Source organism: Protopterus annectens, chromosome 8.part0 (assembly GCF_019279795.1).
Source record: "Protopterus annectens isolate FY-2018-M chromosome 8.part0, PAN1.0, whole genome shotgun sequence".
Lineage (NCBI taxonomy): Eukaryota > Metazoa > Chordata > Ceratodontiformes > Protopteridae > Protopterus > Protopterus annectens.
Genome location: NC_056741.1, coordinates 1869762151 through 1869790066, shown reverse-complemented (window position 1 = coordinate 1869790066; position 27916 = coordinate 1869762151). Strand labels below are relative to the sequence as shown.

The 27916-nt window shown below is 37.0% G+C and overlaps 1 protein-coding gene across 1 annotated transcript in view; it reads left to right on the top strand.

Annotated features, from left to right (window-relative positions):
• Positions 1–896: 896 nt before the first annotated feature.
• NR5A2 (nuclear receptor subfamily 5 group A member 2) overlaps positions 897–27916 on the top strand; it is a 672306-nt gene continuing 645286 nt past the window's right edge. Inside the window, exon 1 of the mRNA XM_044081366.1 lies at positions 897–1179. Within this exon, the coding sequence (XP_043937301.1) occupies positions 1116–1179 (64 nt within the window). The 5' untranslated portion in view covers positions 897–1115. The remainder of the gene's footprint in view (positions 1180–27916) is intronic.

The following is a 27916-nucleotide window of genomic DNA, read 5'->3' as shown; positions in this document are numbered from 1 at the left end:
TGGTGAATTGCAGACATGCAGAAGTCTGTACCAGCAATAACATGTTTTATTTAGTTGTTTATTTATGTATTTATCAGTTAGTTTCAGTTGTGCTGATAGTGTAACAATTTCAGTACTGCAGCCAGCTAATTAGCAGCTGGAAAGATCAAACGAGGGAACTCCTACACTCTTCCCTCAGTTGTCCTTAGGGCAGTGTAGAATTCAAGTGAAGTTTCCTTAGTTGTGCAGCATACAACGTAGCCTACACAAGGACATCTCCCTAAATGGAATGCTTTGCAAATTAAATAACACCCAAATTATCCTGTTTCCTCTTAAAACCAATAGTATACCACTCGCTCTAGAGTGAAAACATTTTGCGGTGAACAAACGAGACTTCTGAGAATGGCTAATCAGCAAAATACCACAGTGCACATCATTAAAACTAAAACCAGGGGTGCCTAACAATGGGGGCATTTTGAGTCTCAGTTGCAATGACTTTTAAAGAAAGGCACAATTCACATTTATAACCTAATGGATTATCATTCCCAAGTGTTTAACGGAATCACATAAATTCTAATCTGTCATCCCCATCCAAACAGAGATGACATCAAGGCACCAATTTGCAAGCCAGTGCTTGCTTTCGTTAGACTGACGTTAACACAGCTTTAGTAACCAACTATAATCTTTTGACCCCTCCATTTTACAACTTTATGTGTGTAGCACTTCTCTGTCTCTTGGTTAATAATTTATTTATCTTTATCTGCCAAGAATTCTTATCTCTTAGTCTGTCAGTTTATAACAGGGTGTCTTTATCAGAGGGAACATAATCACGTGATCGCTGCCAGCCAATGCTGAACCTTCTAATTTCCCATTCTTGTGTTCAGTGGCCATCAGGAGATGGGATACCTGGTTTACAACAGGTCAGTACTACTGGCAAGAGTGCAGAGTCCAGCAAAAAGCATACTTTTTGCCTACGGATTTCTTTGACAACTTTTTTCGCTGTGCCCTAGCTTTCCTGGAAGTTATTTTGATCTGTTTTACTGAATGCCAGGGTTGCAAAAGTTTACAATCTAAACCTGCAAGTGCACAATTCTTTATGCTGTGCACTCACTGCTTCTATATGCTTGTGGGCTGGAATGTCTTCTGTTCAAGAGACGGGCATCCACCTTGATTGTACAAAGCCTGGAATCACATCTTTTGGTAAGTCATTAACTTTAAGTATATGATGGCTGGAACCTCTGCCTGAAGTTGAACTCTCTTCACCGCAGTTTTAATGTGCGGTGTTACTTAAATTCAGAAGGACATAACTCTGACCATGCTATGATGGCTGGGACAACTGATGGAAGCAGCATTATCTTCACCTCAGGTGTAGCTTCAGGAGTTCACACTCAGCCAATCAGCATGCTCAGTCTGCTGCAGTAGTGCACTTACGCAAGACAAGACTTGTTTGTTTGCTCTTGCAGTCGTAATTGCTCACACCTATAAAGGTAAGATGAAACAAACGAGTGACAACTTCCAGTGAAAATGCTGGCCATTTCATCTTGGTCAGCTGCTGTCCTCACCTGTTGCATTAGTCGTGGTCGTCTGTATATTTAGTAGCAGCTGCCGTGTTGTTAAAACTGCAAGTTTCCATTTCTTAACACATCAACCCTCTTAACTTCTTAGCGCAAGAAATCCGCACAAAGTCTAAAATGATGCGGGGACAAAGGCCTAAAAATAAGGACAGATTTTAAATGTTGGTGTTGTAAAATTAGAAATCAGCTAGAATAAAAGGAATTGTGTTAACGTGCATTTTCTGAAGGATATGAAGTCTGTAACGTTCAAATGTATGTCATTATTTAGTGACTTCAATCTTCAGTGAATTGCCAGAAAACCACAAATTTTATGAGGAAAAGGCTAAAAAATATGAGGTGGAAATCTGGACATTCTGCGAAAACCTGGCCAGCTGAGAGATATGTAACAAGAAGGATACACGGTTATTGGACTATACGTGTAATACCCACCTTGTGCATTGGCGTATAGCAAGTTAAAATTATATTTATGTTTCTGAAAATGTTCAAATGTCGTTGCAGCCGCGTGTTAAAAGTGTATGTATTGTAGTAGGTCGGATTCGGAATGGTTTTTGTGTCTGTGGCTAAAACATTTAAGACTCCAGGTAAACATGTGAGTAAAATAAATAGTAGAAATAGTTCAAAAGTATCACCTACGGATTGTTCAAAACTGGTGAGGACCTCTTTTAAACAATTCAATGGATTTACTTCAGTGCTGTTTCTTTCCCGTCTCGTATTCGTTTCGATGCAAATTACATAAAATATGAAACAGATTAATTTGGTATACTGTTAAAATATTTGCTTTTAGACTACATATTGCAACAAACGAAAAAATATTAACGAAGGTAAGGTGTGCCGAGAGTTACGCTGCCGAGCGTTGGACTTAAGTGGCCATCTCCAAATGACCACCACCTCTCATAACGTGGAACAAACAGGCAAGCCGTGGGACGGTTCCTAACAACTTCAGGAAGCTCGCAGCACTATTAAAAAGTGTCAATTCATACTCCCAAAACATGTGTCGATTAATTAATATGATTCAATAATTCTTTACCACGGATATTTGTTAAAACATTAAAAGTAACTGTGTGACAAACCCTTTCTATGTGGAACAAGGAATTTTCAAGGCTCAAATAATGAATTCTTCCTTATAATAGCTGTCAGGTACGCTGCCAGGTGATAATGAAGCCAAATATGAATTCATGCAGTATCCTGCTGTATTTTCCCTTTGAAAATGCCTATTACCATGACAGAGTTATTAGAAAAAATGCAAAATTGAACTCTTTCTCTGTATGATCTGCATCTTAAATGATGATGACTGACATCTGACAAATGGACAGCGTTTTAAGTTTCCTAGAATTTTCTACAATAAAACTTTGCACGGTGCAATGGGTTACCTGTGAACTTAGGGATGCAGCTCCAATCTAAAAGTACTTTCCGATGTTAAAACATTTTGACATTTTCAGAACTGGATTCATGTGCAAATGTGTCTATCAGCCCGGCACCATCACTAGTCTTGTCCGCCCAAAGCAGATGCTTTAATAAAATGCAATGTGTGGGTGGCAAGTTCAGTTAATTACTGCATGCAAGCTCTCCTGCAAGATTTCAGATGTTTGCTTCTGAATGCTTAACTAACTGTACAACATATCCGTGGTCTTTATAAGTAAACAAAAAAGTAAAAAAATGAATGTTAATGTTTTATTTCACAATCACAGACATAATGTGTGATATTACCCCAATATCAAGATAAAAATTCAATTAACGAAAAAATTATTTTTAATGGGGATTACCATCCACTTCGGCAATTTCGATTTCAGAATTGTCTATTCCATTAGAAAAAAACGTAGGTGTTGGACAGCAGGTATTATTCTGGTGTTGAATACCTCTCGTCAGGTACACTCAGTATACGCTAAGGATGCTAACCAAGAAACTTCATGCTGCCTAAGATGACCCAGACTAGAAGGATACCTCTCAGCTGTCCTGAATTTACTAGAATGTCCAGATTCTTGTCTCATATTGCGGGTCTGGTCCTTATAAAATGTAGTTTTCGAATACTGAAGTCACTAGTTACTGAAAGATATTTAACTTTAAGACATTATATCCTTCAGAACATACCTTTCAAGTGTACCTCATTTGGGGCCTTAAAACGTTAATGTTCCTCGAAGTTCCACATTGGATGGGTCTGTCACACATTCAGTGTTAGGAATTTTTAACAGGTATCCATGGTAAATAAAAATTAGTCATATTAATTCATTAAACTATGTTTTTTTTAATAAATAAAACCATCCTATAACCTTCCCAGTTGACGTTTTTAGTAAGCTGTTAGTATGTGTTTCACATTTAGTCAATTTGTTCCATAATATCAGGGCTACTGTTCATCGTTTAGGAGATGGAAAGTTGAGAGCTCTGTTGCAGAAAATACACGCAAAACGTGTTATTGTAACAGCTAAGTTTATATATTAAAAAACTGTCTCTGATCTTTCTCCTTTATCCTTGTCCAGAATTATTGTGCTAAAAGTTTGAGAAGTTTGTCTACAAGTTCTACGCTGACGTCACATAACTACAAATTATTTCAGGTGAAACGCGAACATAAATATGTTATTGAACAGGTGGAAAGTCTAAGGTTAGACCTCTCACCTTATGGATATTACAGCTGCTACTTAACTTAAACCTTCCTTTTATACCTCTCTACAGTCCAGATTCTTGCATCATATTTTTGATCTCTTCCTCATAAAATATGTTTTTTTTTGGCAAATCATTGAAGACTGATGTCACCAAGTGATGACAGACACTTGAATTTCACACTGTATATCCTGGAGAAAATGCATGCTAGTGCAAAACCTTTTTTTCTATCAGCTTTCTAAGTTGGTAAGAGTACAATTTAAAAAATATACCTATTTTGGGCCTCCCTTTCACCTCCCCCAAGTAATAAAATAAAACAAAGCTGAAGGTGCCCTTCATACCTTTCAATCTCTTAGTGCAAGAAACATGGCAAAGCCTAAAAATAGGGACACATTTTAAATGTTGCTCTTACAAACTAGAAAGTTACTAAAGTAACATGATTTAGGTTAAAATGCATTTTTCTGAAGGATATAAAGTCTGAAACTCAAACGTGTCATTATTTAGTGACTTCACTCCTTAGTGAGGGAAAGACCCAATATGAAGCAAAAATTTGGACATTCTGTGAAAATGTGGACAGTTGAGAGATATGGTTGCTGTTAATATGACTTCAGTTTGCATTAGAAGGGTCCTAATTTCAGCAATTTAATATCTACACTAAGTTTAAAACACATTTTGGTTTAAGTAATTCTTCTTCTAAATGCAGCAGCTGTCAATAACATTCTACAGAAATCATTAAAATTTAAGTAGTCTAAAAGGTCTTTTGCAACTATACCCTGTCCATAATATCCTAGGTTCAGGATCTTATTTTAGTACACAGACACACACACATACACATACACACATATATATATATATATATATATATAGATATATATATATGGGTCGACTTCTATATCCCAAAAAGCCACAATACCGAAGACCGTAAGATAGAGACAAGAAGGATGAAACTCAAAATCTCGAAACTCACGAATCGTTTAGGTATTCCCAGGGCAAGTAAGCACTTGTCCACAAGGGGAATTATACCCTTTTTCCACTGTATTGTGATCCCAGAGTTGGTATATATAGTTAGGAGGGTGTGGGTGCCATAGCCCCCCACCTAGCTGGATTTTAGCTGGTGCTCTGTGATTTACTGTTGTTTTGGGCAAGTACTCACTTGCCTGGGACTACTTACATGATTTGTGATTTTGACTTTCATCCTTCTCGAATTGATCTTCCGATCTTCGATATTGTGGCTTTTTGGGATATAGAAGTAGACCACACACACACACACACACACACACACACATATATATATATATATATATATATATATATATATATATATATATATATATATATGTGTGTGTGTGTGTGTGTGTGTGCGTGTGTATGTATAAATATGCATTATGTTTCTCTACTTTGTAATTGTTCTGACCAACACATTCTTGGCATTTTAGTTAGAATTCTGCTACTAGATCTCATGTTAGCTGACAAGTCTCTCTGTTTTTAATTGTTTTTAACTGAAGAAAATGCTGTTTAAAATTAAAAGAGTGTCCTGTTTCCTTGTGGTGGTAGTACTTCATTTTCTAGTGTGCCTATAATGTTAAGCAGACTATGCTGTATCTGAAATGTATGGCTCCAGGAGGCAATATAAATTGGTGCTAGTAACACAAAAAGGAGTCAGTGTCATATTGGCTAACAGTGTTGGTGTAGGGGTACTTGATTTTTTCTTATCCAGCCACACCACGGACTGTATGTTGCCCTTGGGGATACCTCTGTTTAGCAGACACATGCCCAAATAATTGCTTTGCATTTTCAATATTTAATAGAGGGCTGACAAAGCAGCCTCTGAGGTAAGGTGATTTGCCAGTTCCTTCAGATAAATATCATCCAGAGACACACTTCCACAGAAATATACCTTCAGATGTTTGCCTTGCCATTCAGCCCCTGAAAGAGCAAGACTTGTGTATTATCATTGCTGTAGTCATACAACACATAAGACAGACAGAAAAGGTGTCCCAGTAAATGTAACTGGACAAGGCTGGCATTTGGTCAAAAGTAGTTTAATTAGAGCACTAAACAATGGTCAAAAAGAGCTCCATTTTAGCTTGCAACCCCCAGCTACACACACACACACACACACACACACACACACACACACACACACACACACACACTGCACTACAGTGTCAGGACTGCAGTTACACTTATGTACTTGGCAAGTTATTTAATTAATTGTCCATTGAACAGTTATAGTTCATGATGCCCCTATATTTTAAGTACAACCGGCTTTTTGCCATACATCAGTAGTCTTGGGTTTGAGTCCCTGAGACCACATTTGCCAACATATACAATAGGCATATGAAAAACATGTGAGTGCCTGAAGAGTGATCATTTCATTGGAAGAAATGTAGTTTACTGAAGTATGTCCTGGTTGCAACCAGTGTACTTCATCAGATTTAGAGGGCATAATTTGAAGTCACTGCATGAAAGAATTGTTTGAAACATTTTTAGTGTTGCGTTCAATGAATGTTATGTTACTGTCATACAAAATTGAAGATGAGTGACAGAGATGATGAGATGCTTTACTCATTGCTATTAGTCAGAGTTAGTCTGTGAATCCACCTGACTTTCTGTGATTTGATGACAAAAAGTTTATGAAAGCCATTGCTCATACTAAGTGGTAGCATATGTAACAAAAGGAGATACTGCCAGCCCAACTATCTGGCATTTTGTAAATGATTGTATGTCATTTGTGAATATTAACAGGATTTATATACAAGTATAACAAAAGGGAGATACTGCCAGCACAGCTATCTGGAATTTTGTAAATGGGTGTGTGTCATTTGTAAATATCAACATGCTTCATGTAAGATGCTTGTGTTACAGATGTATTAGAACTGTATGTCATATTGTACAGACGTGTACTGAAGAGATATTTTGTAAAGTACTGAGCTTATTGTAACTGTTTAGATGTATATATTTTAACAGGGGAGAATGAAACACAAGAGAATTATCTTGCAAAACTTCAGAAGAATAGTTGACATTGAGTTACTTTATGGCTGGGCCATAAACAAAAGATGCTATGTTTCAGTTTCACTGCAGTAACAGACACAATGTCTAGAAATAGAAGTTTTTTGTATTGTCTTGGAAGTGTTTATTGATTTATGACTTCCGGGATCTGCCATAGATCTAAGAGATGTCCTTATGTATTTTAACAGGTAGATGCTAAATGCTAACAGCTGAATCAGTGGGAGGTTTTACCTAGGATAGTCAGATGAAAAGAAATGATGTCATGCTGCAAGCTACCCCAGCAGTGATATTTGAAATATTAATTTAAGAAGTCTCTGATAGAGAGAATGGGCATTTTGTATTTTGTTTTTGACCTGACAAGAACATCCACTCACCACTTCTGCACTTGCCTTGCTGCAAGTAAGTTAACTAGGCTACAGTAATTTCATTAGAAATAGTTAGGAATATAGTACAGATTAGTTTGGATGTTTCTGTATTTATTTGAGACTGTCCTGCAATGTTGTTTTAAATATATCCTGTGATTTTGAACTCTGAAGTTACTGTGATGATTTACTGAGCATTTTCTTCTTCTTTTATTATTTATTATTAAATATATTTAAACCCATCTTTGTGGTTGATATTTTTGAGACATATTTAAGCTCTTAGAGTATTTGCATATCTGTTTTGTGACACTGAATAGGCCACTGTTCATAGCCTGGCTCTTGGTCAAACTACCATTTGGATTAATAATAACATTACACAGTAGGATTGAACACCCTTTGTTAAGGGCCTTCAAGTAGCTGATAAGGGGTTCTGGTGGCAGGGATAACTACCTTATAGTCTGGGCAGATGGGGGCATAGCTAATAAACCTGTGCCAGTCTTGCCCAGGAGTGTCTGATTGTGTAGAACAAATCTCCAAGAGTGTGTGTATGTGTCAGCTACTTGGGCAGGGATTTGAAGCACTGGTTGGACAGAGAGAGTGTTGGAGGACTTGGCTTGGAACCCTGGCTAAGGACTCAACTCTATAGCTGTGCCAATAGGGAGTCTTACTGGGGATCTGGAAAAAGAGGTGGAAACCAGCCCCAGACTGACTGTGGTCTCTGTGTCTTCTTAGGGGAAATTGCACTTTACTGTGTGTGTACTTGTCATCCTCCCAGTGTGTACATTCCCCACTGTTGCCAGTGGTGAGGATTGAGGCTCCTTGATTACTGGGCCAGTGCAGGGGCATCACAGCATATAACTAGCATGGCAAAGCTCTGGATACAATGTTTTTGCATGGGTACATTTAGGTTGCTTGGAGACATACTGCATCAAATGTTAAGTTGGAAAACCAATGGGGTCACTGCTGCTCAGTTCATTTATATGAATGGGAGGCATGGGTGTTGCAAGATGCTGGAGGGTAAAAGTTCCACTAAATATTTAAAAAAGTTTCTTTTTACATCACTATTACCTATTTAATACTATGTTTGAAGCATATATGTGACATGACTTGTATTTAGTGCCAACTGTAATTGCATTAAGAATGATTAAAGAGAAATTCAATACACAATTGCAACTGTAGCTAAAGTTGGTATGTGATCTATTACCATCTACAGTACTGCTTATAACTATTCATTTATTTACCATTTCAAAGTCTGTGCCAGAAACATATCTTTACTGGAGATGCTTGAAGGAAGCTGAAAGACACGTAAGGGTATTCACTGGAGTTTTTTTTTTTTTTTTTTGGCAATGTTAGCATGAAGTGGCATACTTTGTGTAGCTTCTCATAGTACCAGCCTTCAACACTCTGGAAACTCTGTTCCTTTCTGCCTTCTACTTTGTCACTGTCCAAAGAATTACAATGAATTGTAATCTAAAATGTAGATTCATGATTACATTTAGTTTAACAGTTAATTCCTGAGGTCCAAATTAAAGCAAATGGCTGTGTGATTGAAGCGTTCTTTGCTTTAGCTCAAAGGTGTCTACTATCTTTCATCCAGCGAATAAAAGCAAGTCTAACCTTTTTGGAGAGATGCATATTGCTTGGAGATTCTAAAGGAGGTAGTAAATCCCAAAGGAGGTACAGTTGTTTTTCACTTGACATCCAGTTGTGCTTTGTTCTGAAGTATTTTCTTGTATTCTTTTTCCACTTCTGAAAAACAGAACCACAATAATAAAGAGAAAAAGAAAAGAAAAAAAAGAACAGATGTGTACGTTACAATGAAGTAAACATTCAGTGACAAACCACAGCAGTAAGGAAACAGATCTGTCCATGTTTAAATGTATGCTGTGTAGCCATGGGCATCACTTCACCATGATAATCTTTATCATGTCTGGCAACATGGGCACATTTTATAACTGTTTATTTTAGTAAACTAATCTGCTTGTTTTTGGTCATCAATTTAAAACCATAGCAAAACTTAATGTTCTCTGGTCATGTCATCCACTATAGGCAGCTCCAGGAATACAGCTGAATTAGCTCTCCCCGAATGGGGTTATGCAGCATTGTGCCATTCATACTGTGTTGCGGTGGTATACCTAGCACATTTGATACCTGGAGCAGAATTCTTTTTAACAGTACCCTCCTCGTGGAGATTTTTTTCTAACACCTCCTCCTCTGTAACAATTGTTTTTTAGTAACAGTCTTGAAATGAAGGAAAATATTATCCAGCAAGGAGCAAGCTAGGAGCAGTGATGAAATCCCCAGAAGACTCGGCCATCCTACAGGAAGGCTTATCCAAAAAAAAAAACTTTTGCTAGAATCATGGGCTAAAGCTTCTTCTTCTTCTTCTTTCAGCTGCTCCCATTAGGAGTCACCACAGCGGATCATCTGTTTCCATTTCTTCCTGTCCTCTGCATCTTGCTCTGTCACACCAACCACCTGCATGTCCTCTCTCACCACATACATAAACCTCATCTTAGGCCTTCCTCTTTTACTGTTACCTGGCAGCTTCATCCTTAGTATCCTTTTCCCAATATACCCAGCATCCTTCCTCAGCATATGTCCAAAATAATGTAATCTTGCCTCTCTGGCTTTGTCTCCAAACCTTCAAACCTGGGCTGACCCTCTAATATACGTATTGCTAATCCTGTCAACCCTCGTCACACCCAGTGTAAATCTTAACATCTTTAACTCTGCCACTTCCAGCTCTGACTCCTGCCTTTTTGTCAATGCCACTGTCTCCAACCCATATAACATAGCTGGTCTCACTACCCTCTTGTAGATCTTCCCTTTCACTCTTACTGGTACTTGTCTGTCACAAATTACTCCTGACAATCTTCTCCACCCACTCCATCTTGCCTGTACTCTCTTCTTCACCTCTCTTCCACACTCACCATTACTCTGAACTGTTGATCCCAAGTATTTAAACTCATCCACCATCGCCACCTCTACTCCCTGCATCCTCACCATTCCTCTATCCTCCCTCTCATTCACACACATATATTCATGAATCATGACTAAATATACTTTATAGAATCATGGATTAAAGCTAAATATCACAATTGCATTATTGTCTCCTTTGGAAAGTTGAGTACAACATTGACAACACACCCCTAAGAGCTGACACAGTAATTCAGGATTTGGTAACTTATCCGGACTGTTGACCCTAAATTCTATTAAAAACAGATCAGGGTGAGGCAAACTTAGAGGCATTTGGCAAAATCGGGAACAGTGTTAACTTAATTTTACAACTACAGCACACAGAGAGAGAGAGAGAGAGAGAAGATTGCAGCATATTTCATGCAATTGCACACTAGTCATGTAAAGGCACACTATGAGCTAAGCAAACAGTATGAGAGTAACTTGCAGACCAAATATATTAAGCAGAAACAAAAACATTCTGTAAAACTGGGGACAGTTTCAAATGTGTTGCATATAATATTCCTAGATATTTCATATAAATGTACACTAGCCATCAATGCCCGACTTTAAACTGAGCAACAGTTATTTCATCAACAAAATAGCTAGCCATTCCCTCCCAGGAAAAAAGGCATGAATAGTCCAATTTATTTTGCACAAATGTGCACTAGCCAGCCCTTAGTACTAAATGTTAAGCTGAGCAAATGAAGATGGTAAGTTCCTATAGTACAGCTAGCCACCCCCACCCCCCAAAAAAAATATTTTACACAAATGTACACTAGCCAACCTTTAAAATAATATGAAAAGGACAAAGTTACTGCCACCCCCCAGAAAATAAAAAAAAAATCAGATTTATTTACACAAATGCAGCGTAAGGGTGGAATTTAAACCAATCAATTGAAAAGGACAAGTTACATTCATCCACAGCACAGCTGGCCACCCCCCCCCCCCAAAAAAAAGGATAAAAATAGTCCAATTTCTTAACACAAAGATTCACTTGCCAGGCTTAATGGTAGAATTTAAGCTGAGCAAATTAAAGGGTAAATTACTTAATCCACAGCCCAGCTAGCAAACCCACCCCACCAAAACAAAAAAGGGCAGATGAGTACAATGAAAATAAAGAGCATAAATATTCATTTTCAAAATATTTAAACAAATGCGCACACACACATACACGCACCCACACACACACACACACACACACACACACACACACACACACACACACACACACCTAGCCTAGTCATCACCCCCCTCCAAAAATAAGCAAGAAAATGTGGTTATATTCACATTAAAAAATCCTTCAGTCCAGTAGTCCATAATTCCCTGGCTGAGTCACTTGCTGTTATTCATCCAGTTCACCGGGTTCAATTAAGCAAAAAAAAAAAAAAAAACGTTTCCATTGCAAAACTCTCTAGTGCATTGTACTACTGTACAACTAAAAGGTTGCTGTTAATTTTAAAAATAACCACTGTTCTCTCTGGTCTTTTCTGTAGTTTCTTCCAAGTTTCCTCCAATCCTGTACCACGTTTTGCACACATAGATGCATGGACACATGGGCACATGCAAGAGAAAGAAATTAAGCATTTACTTCAGAGTCATATCATGGTCAAATGGGGTGCTAAGCAAGGTAATGGACTGGGTCCTACACACACACACACACACACACACACACACACACACACACACACACACCCTACAACCTTTCCCATTAATTAGTTATTTCTCCCCAGTTACCATCAACACTAATCAAACCTCAATTTCTGGAGACACACCCTAGCTTTAACAAAGTAGAGATATATTACAGATACATAGATGATCTGTTTTTTTCTGTGGGCAGGTAATCAACTGGAATTTGAGGACTTAGTTAAAGACCTGAATTCCACTACTACTTTTCTACACTTTAAAATTAGTGGGTTTGGTAAAACCATTATTTTTTTGGATTTGAATTTAGGAATAAACCAAGAAAGAAAGGAATTCACTAGCCAAATATATAGAAAACCTTACCTCGCTAACCAGTATTTACACAAAGATAGTCTGCATCCTACCCACATGAAAAAAGGAGTTATTAAGGGACAGATGATAAGATTGAGTAGACTCACTTCTAACAATGATATGTTTGAAAAAGAAGTGTCTATTCTAAGATCATTATTTCAAAATAGGGGGTACGATTCAGACTGGGTTAGAAAAATAGAAGTCTGAAGTTAAGACATTAAGAAATGGTGTGGCTAAGCCCATTTTACACTCTAAGGAAGTAATGGTGGGTCCAGTGTGTCCAAATAGCCTGGGTCATTTGAGGAGAGAGGTGAGAGAGGTAAATGAATACAGAATTTAATTTCTCATACCAATAGTTAACGAAATGTGGCACATCAAAAATGTTATAGAAAACAACTGGAGAATAATAATAGGCAATAAAGAATTAGCGGACACAATAGGGTTGGTACCTAGATTCACTTACAAAAGAATCACTAATATCAAATACATGTTAGAATCTGGTAAAGAGAAGGAGGGTAGTTCCAACCATTTGTGCACTAATAAAAAAGGTACATATAGCTGTAACAATTGTAAACAGTGTAGGTTTATTAGTAATTCATCTTTTGTAACAATTGGGTATCCTAAGGAGACATTTTGGGCTAAAACATATTTCAATTGTAACAGTGAGTATGTTGTTTATGTGGCTATTTGTTCAACATGTGGAAATTATTATATTGGTAAAACCAAGAGAAGTCTCAAACGTAGAATATATGAGCACCATTTGGTAATAAAGAAGAAAGATAGAATAAATGCACTATCAAGGCATGCTGTGACATGTAATGAATTCAAGAACTTTGAATTTTTTGTTTTGGATAATGTAGAAAAAGCATTATTTGGTGGTGATTTAAACAACACATTAGAATGCAAAGAAGCTTTCTGGCAATTGTTACTGGGTGCAGACAAAGCCCCAGGCTTAAATGAAGTTATCAATTTAAAATGTTTTTTAATGTATAGATAGGTTAAAAACAAAACTATTTTAGTATAGATAATAATTGTTATTTATGAATAAGTTAGGATGATTGTAAATATGGATTTTTTAAATAGATCAGTTTATATATATATATATATATATAAACACACACATATATATATATATATATGGTTCTACCTGACTTCGTCGACACAGCTGGAAGACGACCGACAATCCGGAGAGCTCCCAGAAGAAAAGAAAGAAGAAGAGACCCGCGATTCGCGGGTTGCAGAACATCGACAATGCAGAAGACCGGACACGACAATGACGGATGACAAGGATGCGGCGATGCCGACATGGGGAAAGGTGTGTGAGTATGCGGTAGTGACGGACGGAGGGGTGAGAGGGTAAGAAGTGGTGGTTGACGGTCTGTGGGGATAGGGGTGGTGTAAGTGTTTAGGGGGTTAGGGAGGGTTAGTTAAGGGTTAGAGTTAGGGGGGGGGGGGCGTTAGGCGGGTTAGTGTTAGGGGGGGGGTAGTAGGGTGTGGAAGTGTGACGGACCTGGGGTTAGGTGTAGGGTTAGGTGTGGGCTGTGTGGGTTTTTGTGTGTGTGTGGTGTGTGTGTGGTGTGTGTGTGGGGGGTGTGTTTTTGGTTTGTGTTGTATATATATATATATATATATATATATATATATACATTCATTCAATTGTTTTAATATCAATTAACATGTCATTTCCTGTTTTAGGTAATTGGTGTAATATAAAAAGGGAAGGGTGGACATTGTATTTGTATTTCTGAAGAAGATCACAGTATTAAAAGTGATTGAAAGCGCTAATTCCACTTGTCCGAATTCAGTTTATTTGATGGACTTTTGAGCTGGGTGTTTTGAGTTTCAAGTGTTTCTTTCAAGGTCTTTTCAAAATGTTTTTGGAGTTTTACTTTTACAATGATTACAGATATTTGGATTTAATTTAAAACTTTTTTTCAAATGTTATACCACAAACAGTTATAGACATTTGCTAAACAAAACAATACATTGTCACAATAAAAACAGACTTAGCATTAACAGTATGCTTCTCTTCCCTTGAAACTCACATTTATTGAAACAGCATTGAAACCCACATGCAAAGAAAATGCATCTGGCCAGTGGCAGATAAAGTTCACCTTTGGGCTGCTTTCAAACCATTAGCCCCTTGCACACATTTTTAAGACCATAAATACTTGCATGTATTCTTTGATTCACCTTCCTGATTGTATTATATTATATTCCTTGTATAATACAGAATGACTTGTTAGACTTTGTGTTAAATTTGTAGTTTTAAGCATTTTTCCAGTAAGCAGAGAAACAAAAAATATGAACCAATAATGACAAAACTGCCCAATTCAGAACATTTCAACCATAAGGCCACTCAAACTTCTGTCAGTACAATCCACCAATATCGGACAATGTGCACAATCTCTGCAGAAGTAAAAGTCATCTGAATAATTCCACATTAAAGAGATCTTTAAGTAACGAAGAGGTTGCTGCTAGAAAGCAACTTTGTGTCTGAGAGTTTCATCTACAAATGCAGTATGTGCTGCCCTTTGGAGAATAAATTGCCTATGTTACATTAAAAAAATTGGTAAGCTGGTAATATTGCAATAGGGAACAGATGGCAACCTGACAACAGGTTCACACTAACTTGATATCTCATCCAAAGGACAACACACTGAGGACTGCAGCACCCCCCCCCCACTGTCCTCCCCCTTAAAGTACAACACATCAACAATATATGTACATGCTGTTAGAGTAGAACCCACAGCCTTCTGCATCAAAAACAAGTATGATACCTGTTATGCTAGGATGATTTGCTAAATAAAACATATGCACATTGGAAAGAGATTAGCATGAGCAGCAGTAAAACTCTCTTCCCTTGAAGCTCACAATTCCTTGAAAATGCACGGAAAGCTTACAGCTCCTTGCAAATGCACTAAAACTCAATTACTGGAAAAGGTACCAAAACTTAATTTTACTAGTTGAGTAGTTGGTGTAGAGAATTCAGGATTTTATTTTCTATTACCAAAGTACAGGTTTTGAGCCTGAGGAAATTTACTAATCTGCATAGCTCTCAACTGTCCAGATTTTTACAGAATGTCCAATGTTTAGCAGAATGTCCAGATTTTTACTCACATTTTTGGCCTGTTCCTCATAAAAAAATGTGTGCTTTTCTGGTAGATCACTGAGAGTTTCTAAATAATGGCATGCATTTGAGTTTCAGACATTAAATTGTTCTGAAAAATGCATAACAACACAACTCCTGTTATTCTAGCAACATTCTAAGTCTATAAGAGCAGTATTTAAAATCTGTCCCTATTTTTGGGGTTTGTCCCCACATTATTTTAGACTTTGTCCAGATTTGCTATTAATGCTAGATGCTCACACACACACACACACACACACACACACACACACACACACACACACACACACACACACACACAAAATGTCTTGTAATTTAAATTCCACGTGGAATACAGAGAATGAGTATGTAACAGGTGCATCACTCAGAAAAGAGGCGCACACATGGACGCATGGACAGATGGTGTTCTTAAACAGAATCCTTAAAGGATCTGGCTCTGGTTTAGTTTAAGCTTTTCATGTTTAAAATTTGAAAAGCTTTTAAAAGGCAAGGTTACACCCCCCCCCTTCCTGTTTCCCCAGGGCAGACAGCACCCTCCACCCCCGCATTAGTATACCTCTGCTGTGTTCCTTAATATTGTCACTGTAAACAGATGACTGCAATCATAATTAGAAAAACATAATAATATTCAGTGCCCTAGATGAAAATGCAATGATCAGCAGTTAGTAATAGTTAAGAGATTACTGTAACTAAACAGCAGTTTTAATGTTCATGTCATAACCCATCAGTCATTTGAGAGCTTTGAATTTTGCTTACAATAAAAATATAATTAGCCACATTTCAGGCAGCTATTAAACACTAGGTGATTCTTGATCAGTTATTTAAAAAAAATAAATAAAATAAGACTGCCTATACTGTCCTAATATTGGCATATAAAAACAAATGTGTTTGAAATCCCTTTTCAGCTTTTACTTGTCTTCATGAACCTGAGAAAAGTGCTTAGCATCACATACTCATCTGCAATGTCACACCATTACAGAATCTGACCAAATACTGAATGATGGTACTTAAAGACTCTTATCTTCTGAGTGTAAATTCAATAAGAATGTGCTAAATATGAGAAGTGTACAGCTGTGTACAAAAGAAAAAAAATGTATTACCTAAGATCCAGAAACAGTAAGCAATATAATATTGAAGCAAAACAAAACAACACAAGGCATCTTTAAGGTAATTGGTTTTCTAAAGCAAATTACAAAAAAAGTCCTGAATTAGTTAATATTAAGGCTTCCAGGTCTATACAGAAAAAGCATGACATAAGCAAAGTCAGTATACCTACAGCTGGCTAAGGTGAAGTTCCTTGAACACCAATTGCCCAAAGCACAATATGCCAAGGAAAACAACTCCAGTTACTGTTTTTCATAAGAAATCTGGGGTTCCTATCAGAAGACCAAAGACGCATGTTTTCGAATGCATCTTAGTCGAACTGACAAAACTGAAACTGCAAAATATCGAAGCAGCATGTAAGCAAATTCTTTCCCTGGGAAAGAATTTGCTTGGCCGCTTCGGTACTTTGCCATTTTTGGCACTGTAATGCGGTCTTGGAGTTGGTATATATAAGTCGGGGATGTGGGGGGCAGAGCCCCCCACGTCAGGAAGTGTGGGGGGAAAAGCCCCCCACTTAATATCATGTTTTAATGTGCTTTCTTTTTTTTTTTTTTTATGTTGGAACAGTGATTTTTTCCCTTGGAAAAAAATCGCTGTTCTGACAGTTCGGTTTTGTAAGCTTTCGCTTACATGGGGTCGATTAATCACCGTTCGCTTACCTAAGCGTTCGGTGATCTAATATAGACCCGAAATCTGTGTTGGGGGGATTTATAAGTGTGCATCAGCAATGATTCCCTTCTTTTGAGGCATTTCCCAGGAGTTGGTGTGACCATGGAGTTAGTATATGCAAGATCTGATGGTGCAGGTTGGGGGAAGCTTTCCCCTTGCAGAAACACATCTCTTCTTTATTTTGGGCATTACTCTTCCACATTTCTGATACTGAGGTTGTTGTTTGACAGGGCATAGTAGAACCCAAAAGCTCACAGTATCCCTCTGAGGATGAGAGCTCCTTCTTTTGCAGCCACCTATACTTGGAAGTAACCACTAGTGTCCCAAAGATATCATGAAGGATTTGTCCAGTTCAGCTGTATTCAGAAATAAAGTACACTAAACACATGCTGACAAACTCTTGGGTTACTTCTGATATAAAAAGGGATATTAATAATATTTACAAATAGATTTCATTGATTGTCTTCAAATGAAAGTCTTCTCACCACCTGAAGTGAAATGGCATATACTGCATATATTGGTAATGTTTTTTTCAAAAGAATGAGGCACATTTTCTTTTTTAATTGAGGAAAAACATTCAGCATGTATACATTGTTTTTCACAGAACAGAAAGGGTTGGAATATTACTCCAGGGTCTTTTAGTGACAAAAAAGGAAGAAGACAAAGAAGAAAAAGGGGGGGGTGACTTTATTCCAATTCTGTGCCTTAGTAGCCTAAAGATTTCCATCCCCAAAGAAACATTTTGAATAGTTTTAAGTCAATCTTTCCTAGTCTAGGAGAAGGAGAATGTGTGGGTGCTTGTCAGACTGCCAGGATGCTAACGTGTACATAAAGATAATGGAGGAATCCAGGAGGTCTCTGTACCTCACAGTTGGAGATAGTCAGCTGTAGCTCCAGACTGTTCCATTGGATTTCTTCTCAGCCCCATATACACATCTATGGTTGCAGTCCATTTATGAATGCAGGGAACCCAAGTGATCATGTATCTGAATGGCTAGCTCCTGACAACTTTTTTTATACATCTCTTAGTAGTGGTGGGAAAGAGTCTGTGATCCAATACAACCTACACAACTGATAATGTTCATGGGCTGAAGTTAGATATGATACCCTGAAGACCAAGACCCCCTACAGACAGAGTCAGACTCTTCAGACCATAGTTTCTTCACATCTTGTATTCTCTACCCCATTTTATGTCTTTCTCAGGGTGCTGGTCTTCAATGCAGCAGCTATATTCATTGTTCCTCAATTATGATACCATATTTGAGTTGTTCAATGGACTCTTTGGATCTGCTAGTCTCAGAATGCAGAATCTCTGGTGTACCAAATCCACATCTATCAGACCTGCAAGTGTTACTTGACATGGCTGATGGATGTAGCACATGTCCCTCAGCAATCACTTCCACCTACACCTCTCCCATGGAGTCAGTCACCATGGACACCTCTACTAAGGAGCTGGGAGGCACAAACAGTTTAGTATTGTGTACCTGCGACAAACTGAAACTGATGTGATCGACTAAATGAGGAGTGAAGAGTTAATTGGGGAGAATCTGATAAAGACGATATTCCAACATGATGAGATAATAAGTCTTCAGGAAATGGTGCAACAAACAAAACAAGACACTTTTAGTAAAGATATGCTATAAAGTAAAATTACAGAACTTTCTTCAGGAGAGCCACTTAAAAGAGCAGTTAGAACTACACAGCAGGGAAAAGAACGAGAGGATGCTCTACCAAGAAGAGAATGATCTAAGGAAAGAGCTGCTTGATCTAATATAAACGGCCATTAAAATGGAGAACAGAAGCTTCCGAAAATGGTTAAGGCCAAAGTGTTAGAAGACTAGCAAAAATAGATGAATATAGTAACTGGAACCATTAAGTGATGCTCATATGATATAAGAAAATGTACAGAATATTCCACTGTGCAACTAAACTAATAACAACTAAAGTAATCCACAAAATAGAGAATAACAAAGGAAAATGGGGGGAACAAGTAGAATTCCGCTATGGAAGCATCAGTTATAAAGAACTATAAATGAACCACAGCAAGAAACATCACTATTAGAATAATACAGAAATGGGAATATATTATTAAAAAAAAATCTCTTAGAAAGGTAGCTGTGATAAAACCAGCGTACAACATAAAAGCATATCAGGATTTATCTTACACCATCTCCAGTACTGTCTCCTGTCTTTTGGCTTTTCCCAGTTAGGGGACACCACAGCAGAACTCTGGTCCACTAATGACTGGCAGTGAACCGTACACTCACACCTACCTACATGTCTTTCAATTCACTCGACCATGGGGAGGACATGCAGACTCTGCGCAGAAGGCGAACTGGAGAACCTCTTGCTGTGAGGCGACAATGCTAACCGCTGCACCACCGCGGCCTATCTTACACGATCTCCAGTAGCAAACTAAAATATCAGCTCAAGCAGAAAGACTTAAAACGTATTTAGAACACATAAAGGAAAAGTACAAAACAAGGAATTTATTAACTACCCAAAAAGATTTGTAGAAAATTTGAAAATAAAATAAAAACAATACCAATATAAACTAAAAGGAAGGAATCAACTAGTTTGCACAAATACTTCTCCCCTCCCCCCCTTCCTATCATCTCATCGTTCCTCCTTTTTCTTATTACCCCATGACCATACCTCTCTTTTTTCCTCCTACCCCTTTTTTCCCCCCTCCTTCTCCCTCCCTTTGTCCCCATCTTATCCTGTTCTTGTCTTCTTGACTTTTGTCCATCCTAGGTTTTATTTATTATTTTTATGTATGTATGGGGTAAAGTATATGTGCATATTTCATGTATTATATATTTTATTTTTTACATTGTGTTTTGAGATTTTGAGATTAGATGTTGGTAGTAACGTTTTTATTCTGTATAACCATGAACATGTTATAGATTTTTCTTAGAAATAGATGTTTTAGAGTTTTTTCGATTACGTATGAAATGCTGCTAAGTAGCTATGCTATACTACCTTACTAACACTTTATATGAGTGTCCGTGAATGGAGTTTATTATTTTATTTTATTTTGTTTAATTGCTTCATAGTAGGATAATATCTCTAGAGATATACTATATGATCGCTATGGATAGTTTTTTATACCATTTTTATACTATTTTCTATATTATGAGCTGTGTGATAACGTTTCATTTGTTAACAATGATAATTCTGTAGGGTGTATATAAAAATTTTATCCTTTCTAAATTGATAGATTGGACTTGACTTACCCGCCAAAAAGGCTTATTAATTAGGGCGTGAATGTCTGTATTTAAACTGGAATATTTACCTCTATTCATTGTAACCTGATGAAGCGCACTTGTTAGGTGCGTGAAAGCGCTCGTTCTGTTATAAAATAAAAACTTTTAACTATCGTGGTGGTTCCAGTGATTTGTTGGAATATTTGCACAAATACTAATGAAGATCCCGTGCTTTGTTTAAAATATTGGGGAAGCTAATGATTGTAACTAAAGAATTATTTTGTTGAGATTTGACTGAAGATCTGAATTGCCAAAAGGCTGTAGTAAGTCTATTGCTATTGTGTGTGACAAAAGCAATTGCTAGAAAATGGAAATCAAAACCTAAACCAGCTCTATATGAAATACGGAATATTCTAAAGGAGATAAAATAATTGGATGTGGAATGTTTAGAAAAGGGAAGGAGCAAATTCATAGAATTAAATGTAATTTGTGGGAACTATATGCAGAATAATCTTCACTGGGATGAAAAATGAATCTAAGAACAGAATTAAGCAATTTATCTAATGGAGCAAAATATAATTGTTAAAAAGAAAACATATACATATAACATATAAAAATAATGACACTTTTTTATGTTTTTTTGTTAATACATGTGTATCTCTGTCAATGTTCAAAATGCGTGAATTTAATAAATGTGCTTAAAATATAATGGTTATGCTGAAACAGAAGAGGTAATAAAACAGTAGGAAGTGCTAATATGATATGGAATGAAGTATTGGTTAGAGCAATTGAGACAAAATTAAGAAAGGCTCCTAAATGATAAACTGCAAGTTTTAACATCTTTGAGTAATGAATTAGCCTTGAGCAAACACTACTTATACGCATATCTTGAACTGACATCAGCATAATTAACAACACGATAGATTATACTTCTCTTTAAAATGAACCTGTGAAACATCTTAAGAATTACAGACCAGTAATGTGCCTTCCAACGTATAGAAATAACATGCCAGAACTGATGCTGACAAAAACATGTCAATAAACTAAAAATGTAGCAAAATAAAATCATATAGAAAATAGGGTCATCTCTTATTAAAGAAAGGCATAATGCAGAGTTGTAAAAAGGGACAGAACTTAAGTATAGCATGGACATGAATAGGTAACAGAAAATAATTTGGCAGTGTTCTGCATTTATGGAATATGCAATGCTTACGGATATAAACAGTACACTACAAACTGATAAATTACGTAGCAGTTGCTTTGAAACAATCGCAAACCATTTTTCACGTTAGTCATGATAAAGGACAAATTACTATCACAGGGATTAAAATCCAAAGACAGACATTCTAGGGTGATTTGTCACCACTGCTTTTTGCCCTGTCCTTAACCTAGCAAGTTGTTTACTTGACAGATTAATCTGTGGTTATAGCTTGACTGCTAGAAAATCACCTTGCCAAATGGCATATCACCTGCGTTTTCTGGCAAATTTAAAACTGTAGAGCTCATGAGACAAGCAACTAAAAGTGCAATTTCAAATGCTATTAAGAATGACATTTGTTCTTGATAAATGTGTGAAAGCAACATTTGTAGTTCAAAAATGGAAATGTCAAGAAAATATCAACACAGGAGAGGAACGTGATATAAAATAACTTGAAGAAAAGGGAATGTATAAATATCTGGGAATATATAAAGGACAAGCAATGCCGCAAGTAATAAATATTTTAGAAAACTAAAATGAATACCTAAAACTGCTTTGGCATGCACCAATAAAGTTCAGGGTATAAATCAGCTTGCTTTTCCTGTTCTAACTTACAGCTTTGGCATGATTGACTGATTCCAAAAACTGTTAAATCAACTGGAGAGGAAGACAAGGAAACAGCTTCATGGTTATGCATAGACACCCAAATACAGTAAACATAACTGTAAGCAATGTGGAGGAATCACCATTTCACCTATAGTATGCATCTGCAATGTGGGAGAAAACTGGAGTAATAAGCAAAATCCCATGTAGTCAAATGGAAGACATGCAGACTCTGTGAATGGTATCCTAGCTGAGAACATTTGCAGAATGCAGTTTTATACTCAGTAATTGGTCTAAAACAATGAAATAAACAATCTTAACATGTCATTCTGTACTTTTTTTGCTATTACAATGTAGAATTATGTTGACCACTCCTAGACTCATTTTTATCAGTATTGAAATGTCATTCCCAACCCACATTCAGCACTGACATGTTTTCATATTCTTAGCTTAGATTTGTTAGATACTGGGACAATTCTTAAGGAGTAATCCCATTTAGGATTCCACATATTAAGTTAAACAGTGGGACATCTGTTGACATTAAAGTTTAAGCTACATTATAATAATACTGGCAGAGTAAGTCATCCAAGTATCTTTGAAGTCTAACCCTGCCATTTTTGCCAGTCAGCATACACATTCTAACATGGAAGGGTCCATACCTTGATCCTTAAGGGAGCTTATCTGTAAGTTAAACCTTTTCTGAGAGTGTATCACCTACCCTTATTAGTTGTCCTATCAGACAGTCTTCCTCTCAGTGGACTATACAACTGCTAGCCTCATTGTTTTAAAGGCTAGTTATAACCTACTGTCTAGCAAATATGAAATGTATTGGTCAAGTATTTACATGGAGGATCTACACGTATTCCCTTATTCAGTGCCAGAATGATGTCTTCAGAATCACATCAAACTGTGTAAACAAGATCAATTCCTCATAAACAGGACTGATGTGCATCCAGCTTTACTAGATCTTCAGTTTTTCTTGAGCTGGCAGAATTAGTAGTTTCCATCCACTAGCAAAGGATATTAATGCAATTTTTTAAGAACATTTGTTAGACCACTTTTGTGTATTGTCACTGCAAACACCTTCCTCTAACTCATGGTACTACTATTTCTCTGGTGGTTTAGCAAGTAAAAGCTATAAAAGCCCAAGTAACGCTTTACGTATTTTATTTGTTAGAGCTCATAGGATATTACCAGGTCCTATAAACATTTTTATCTTAGTGCCAAATTATCTGTGCCTTGCTATGTCTATTACATCCTTGGAATGTTACATTTGAACTGAGACATGAATTGTTGGAACAAAATAAAAAAAGTAAACATCTAGCAAAGGAATAAGGCAGCAAGGGTGGCACAATAATTTTGCACCCATAAAACTATAAAACGCTTATTAGACATAATGATTTTAGTTGATGCAGTTACCCTATAAAAGCTGCCACCTAATGCTAGAGTCCTGCCCACCATACCCTTCCCACAACTCTGAATGCTGTCAGGTAACAGTGCAAGTACTGTTTTTGACTCTCATTGACCTGACATAGTTAAACACCTTGTTGTTGCCACTCATCTTACTTACAAAAATGCTCTTTATATATTCCTGTCCTATGGAAAAAATTACCACTATAGGTCAATCAATGCTTTCTTTAGGACTAATCTTGATGGCTCATTGGTTGAGTAGACATAAATTTAATCCTGGGTTATGATGAACATCCTTGCTCAGTTGGGAGGTGAGCAACTACTAAGTGCTTGAAAAAGGTGGTAAGAACTTTCAAATATGTCTGTTTGAGGCCACATGTGGCTAGGTATTTTATGGCCCCCTGTGATCACTTGCCCAGCATTGGTCCTATGTTCCTGTATTCCTATCCATTTACTTTGATTATTATTCAGCATAAGGGGCTGTAGTTATCTTGCATATTCAACTTACGACACGCTAGAGGGAGTAATTACTGAGTTATATGGTACTTTTTTTCTGTTATAAGATTTGCTTATAGTCTTGAGTAAGAAAGTGGTTAGCCACTAATATCGTGGTGCATGTAAAATTTTTACACATTCTAGATAGATAGAGAGTGAGAGAGAGAGAAAGTGAGAAAGAGATGGAATGAATCTATTGAGATTTGATTTAAGAAACCCATTTAACTTAGAGGCCATTTCAGTTTCTCTAAGGTCTTGTTCCACTGAAACATAATTACCAAGCTTTAAACTGCAGAACGTAGGCTGATTAACATTATTTACAAATACACTTGGTAAGTGTGCCTATAAGAAGGTTACTGTTTCTCAGTTTTGAAGTGATACAGATGGAGTGATCCAAAAGTTATCACAATCATATGGCATAATTATTAAGTCAGAAATATCTGTTCCCCTTTTGGGTAACTGATCAATTTGTTCCACTTTATTTGTACTGATAAACTTAAAAAAATTAAAGTTTATATCTATTCTGTCAGCGCTTCATATTGATAAACTCAATAATAAATTACAAGTTGGGGCAGCGCAGTGGTGCAGCAGTTAACATTGTCACCTCACAGCAAAAGGTTCTCCAGTTTGATTCTCAGCTGGGATGCCTTCTATTACAAAGATTCATATCTTCATAGATATTCCAAGGCAGTTTAGTCTTAGTACTATCTACACCTTGCCAGTATCCACTGTCAGACTGGGCCCCTTTCTGAAGGAGGGGTAGAACAGTCAGTCCTGATGCGGATTTGTGGAGACTCATCCAATCATCAAGGATCCATTTGAAGGATGCTAATGATTCATACTGTTTAACCTATAGAGGAGTGTATTCCATGAGTAGGGAAGTAGCTGTGTGATCAATTCGCCTCTCACTTTGTTTTCTTTATTTACTGACAAAGGCTTAGGCAATATTTCTGGTATTAGTGTAAGTATTAGAATTGTAGAGATACAGTATATCAATGATAACTGGATATCTAAAAGTGCTGTAGGCTAAGCATAGGTCTCCCCTCAAAAGCCTGTAAGATACTGAATAAAGAGATAGTGCTTCCAGCCTCTCCTGGTAGCTTAGGGTCTTTAGCCCTGTGATCTTCTTGGTTAGGAACCTCTGTGGCCTTTCTAGTTGTTTGATATATCTAGTGAGGTACATACCAAAGGTGGTGTTGTACCCAATAACGGGCTTAATAAATGCTTACTATAAATGAATGATGACCTCTTTAGATATGGATGATATTCCCCAGGTGATTGGTTGTGCTAAGTGCAAGGATTTCCTGACTACAGTTATTACATTATGATTAAAGGATAAAGAGTTATCAACCCAAGTTCCAAGCCCTCACTACATTGTCATGTTGGAGCTGTATATTGGCAGTACAGTAGACTGAGGGGGGAAAAGTTGTTTATCAAATTCAATTATACTGCATTTTAATATTTAATTTTGGCCCATTTTCAGTACAAGAGTTGGTGATGGAGGGTTCTTGTTGGGGGTGGGGTAGTCAGGTATCAGAGAGGGACTTAATCTTTCCCATTGTGCAATCATCTGCAAACATAGTAAGCCAGAGATCCTGACTCCCATCCTGGAGACCAGAAAAGTAAATGCTGTAAAGGAGGAGTGCAAACACCAAGCTCTGATGGACACCACTCTTCATCTTCATAGTTTCTGATGAGGCACCTGTGACTCATACTGTATGCATTTTTGGTCAACTACTTTTCTATCCATCTTAACACATAGGGATCTATTTCTAAATAATTTAGCTTTCTTAAGATGTCAGCATGGGATATGGTGTGAGATACCTATGTCAGGAGTACACTATATGGCCACTGTCAATTACCCATGTGTCCATCTCAAAGAAGATAACCAGATTTAATAGACAGGATCTTCCCTTAATAAAGCCAATCTGTTAAGGGTAAAGTCTAACAGGCTTTTTGATAATATAGTTTATGGTATTGGTTATAATACGTTTCATGGCATTGCAAATGAGGCTGGCCAAGTTATAATTCCCAGAATCAGTGGTATGGCCACCCGTATGTAGGGGCATCACAACTACAGTGCACCACTGTTCAGGGGAAAACCTGCAGCTAAGCTTGGGTCAAACAGTTTGGTGAGTGGTTCAGGAAGGGCATGGTTGGCTTTACTTACTTAGCATCCAGGTATATTATCAGGCACTACTGAGGAAGTATTTCTGGTCTATTTTAAGACCTTCAGTACATGTTCCTTAGTAAAAAATAAGTGGGGGTACAGAATTCTATGATTTATGGACTATGCATGGTAGTCTCATGGGTGATGTTAAAACTAAATTTATTGACAAATTCACTGGCAGTGTCAGTTGGATTGAATGAAAGATTACATCATGAACAAGTTTAGAGCAATGTGGCTGTTGTTCCTTAGTTTCCTAACATATTTTATAATTACCTTTAGCCACAGATGCCAACCTAAGTTCATGCTTAGCTTTAGTGGACGTAATGATGATTTTCAATTTCCTTATTGCATTTTTAATACTCTCGTTTATATGAGAGGTTTTACATATGCTGTATAATTTAAGGTGTTTCTTTCTTTTGTTGTATTAATGTTGATAGATTTCTTGGATATACTAGTACTACTTTAGTACTATGCTTTTCATGATTTATGGCCACCTTAGGTCTGCATAATTCACTGAAAACTCCTGAGAATACCTGGTAAGGATGATGCATTTTGTATTCAGTAACCTCACTCTTCTGCATGAAAGATGAAAATACCTGTAACCATCTCCCATTATGTGAGATACTAAATGCCTTTATTTGGGCAACAAACTCTTAGACAACTATTACCTGATTGTAAATTGTAACATACAGTATCGTGACTGGGTTACCAATCGTAACCATTTTGTTATGTGGCTGAGAAATCGATTCACATAAAGAGTGAAATTCAAGAGCTTAATTACTTGGAATCCATTTCAAGAACCTGTACCAAACTGAAGATTTTATCCAAGACCCAATTGTAATTCATTGTAATACAGAAAGAAGCTTAAGCTGGCACAATATGTTTACCAGTTACAAAATGTAAGGACTTGAAGTATGTAACAGCATTAAAATCTGTAACACACCTTGCACCATTATGCAAGTGGCAGTCAGAGGTGAGGAACACCTCTAAAAAATTAACAGATGTTTGTGTAGCAGCACAAGGCATCTAATAGTTTTCAAAGCTATCAGACCATTTCTGATTTAGTTCTGTGCTGGCTGCATGAGACTCATTAGTAAGTTTCATATATAAGAACGTCTCATGTCCGAAGCTGCCTATAAGAAGGTTATTGTTTCTCAGTTTTGGAGTGTAATAATAATCATGCTTCATGTTTTACAGCAGTATTATCCTTGGTGATGGTGGTATCTTGCTAAGTGCTTATTACTCCTATTTCTCAGTTCATAGTCTAAATAATATAACAAGCTCTGCATGTAAATCATGCCCGACTTAAGATTTTCCTGCTAGAAGTTAATTTTAATGAAACAAAATCTGCTATTTACATACCATTTTATATTTGTTTCTGCTTTATTATGACAAATAGGAAGTGAGCTACAAGGTGAAATATTTGACTTCATAAATGTGGGTCATTGGTATAGAT